Below are 1,280 nucleotides of genomic sequence, written 5' to 3' on the forward strand. Positions count from 1 at the left end.
GTGCGCAGAGACCTGCGGCCTGCTGTCCCGGGACGACGCCGCGGACGGCGCAGCGGCGGAGCGGCCGGCGCAGAAGCCGCGCAGCCGGCGGAGGCCGCGCGTGCTCTTCTCACAGGCGCAGGTCTTCGAGCTGGAGCGGCGCTTCAAGCAGCAGCGCTACCTGTCCGCGCCGGAGCGGGAACACCTGGCCGGGACGCTCAAGCTCACCTCCAACCAGGTGAAGATCTGGTTCCAGAACCGGCGCTACAAGTGCAAGCGGCAGCGGCAGGACAAGTCTCTGGAGGCGGCCGGACAGCCGCCGCCGCCGCCGCCGCGGCGCGTGGCCGTGCCCGTGCTGGTGCGGGACGGGAAGCCGTGCCTGGGGGGCGCGCAGAGCTACTCCGCGAGCCCCTACAGCCCCGCCCCGTACGGCTACAACGGATACCCCGCGTACACGTACGGCGGGCCCGCGTACAGCAGCAGCTACAGCAGCATTCCCGCCGCCGCCCCCGCCGCCTTCATGAACGTGAACTTGGGAAACGTGGGGGGGCTCGGCGGGGACCCGGCGCACGCGGGGACAGCGGTCACGTCGTGCCAGGGCATCCGGGCCTGGTAGCCCCTCACCGGGACCATGGAGCGGCTCGGTTCTGGTGTCAGTCCGGACGGTGCAATGGCGTTTTCTGCTTCACCTGGAGGCCGCGCGCTGACCCCGCGCAGAACAGACAGGGAGGGGGCACGCGCGTTTACGCACGAATGAAAAGAGAATTTCCTTTTTTATTTGAGAGGTTAGTTTGGATGTTTTGTTTTTAGTCACATTTATTCAAATAAATCCATCTATTCCAGACGGAGTTCTGCTTTAAACCCAAACGAGGGTTCTGTTCGGAGGTTCTGGAGCAGGAGGAGGGACGGGGGGGCCGCGGGGAGCCTTTGTCCCGGTGTCATGCAGGCGCCCTGAAAGGAGGAAGTTTTTCTCCATCCGAGCTCCTTAAAGGACCAAATTAGGCTCCAAAATAGCCCGACGAGCGCGCGCGGCGGTCGGGCTGCAGAGCGGGAATAATGGCTCCTGTCGGACAAAAGGTGTGTGGAGGCAGAGCCCGCCACTCAGCAAAGACAAAGGCGCGCCGGGGCCAGAGATTGACGTCCTAATATTCCCATTTGAGCGACAGGCAGCGGGTTATTCTTGCGGGGAGGGGGGCACGCAGGGAAAACGTGCTCACCTTTGTTCCTCTTTGTGTGCGCGGTAAAAGGCTCTGAGGTCTCCCGCCGCGCGGACTCTGGGGCCGCCGGGCTGGAGGTGGAGG

General features: G+C 64.8%; 1 protein-coding gene across 1 annotated transcript in view; it reads left to right on the forward strand.

Annotated features, from left to right (window-relative positions):
- The window catches only part of LOC112157382 (homeobox protein Nkx-2.3-like), a 2,594-nt gene extending 1,314 nt beyond the window's left edge, over positions 1-1,280 (forward strand). The window contains exon 2 of the mRNA XM_024290082.2: positions 9-1,280. Within this exon, the coding sequence (XP_024145850.1) occupies positions 9-595 (587 nt within the window). The 3' untranslated portion in view covers positions 596-1,280. The remainder of the gene's footprint in view (positions 1-8) is intronic.

The sequence above is a fragment of the Oryzias melastigma genome, linkage group LG1, assembly GCF_002922805.2.
Source record: "Oryzias melastigma strain HK-1 linkage group LG1, ASM292280v2, whole genome shotgun sequence".
Classification (NCBI taxonomy): Eukaryota; Metazoa; Chordata; class Actinopteri; order Beloniformes; family Adrianichthyidae; genus Oryzias; species Oryzias melastigma.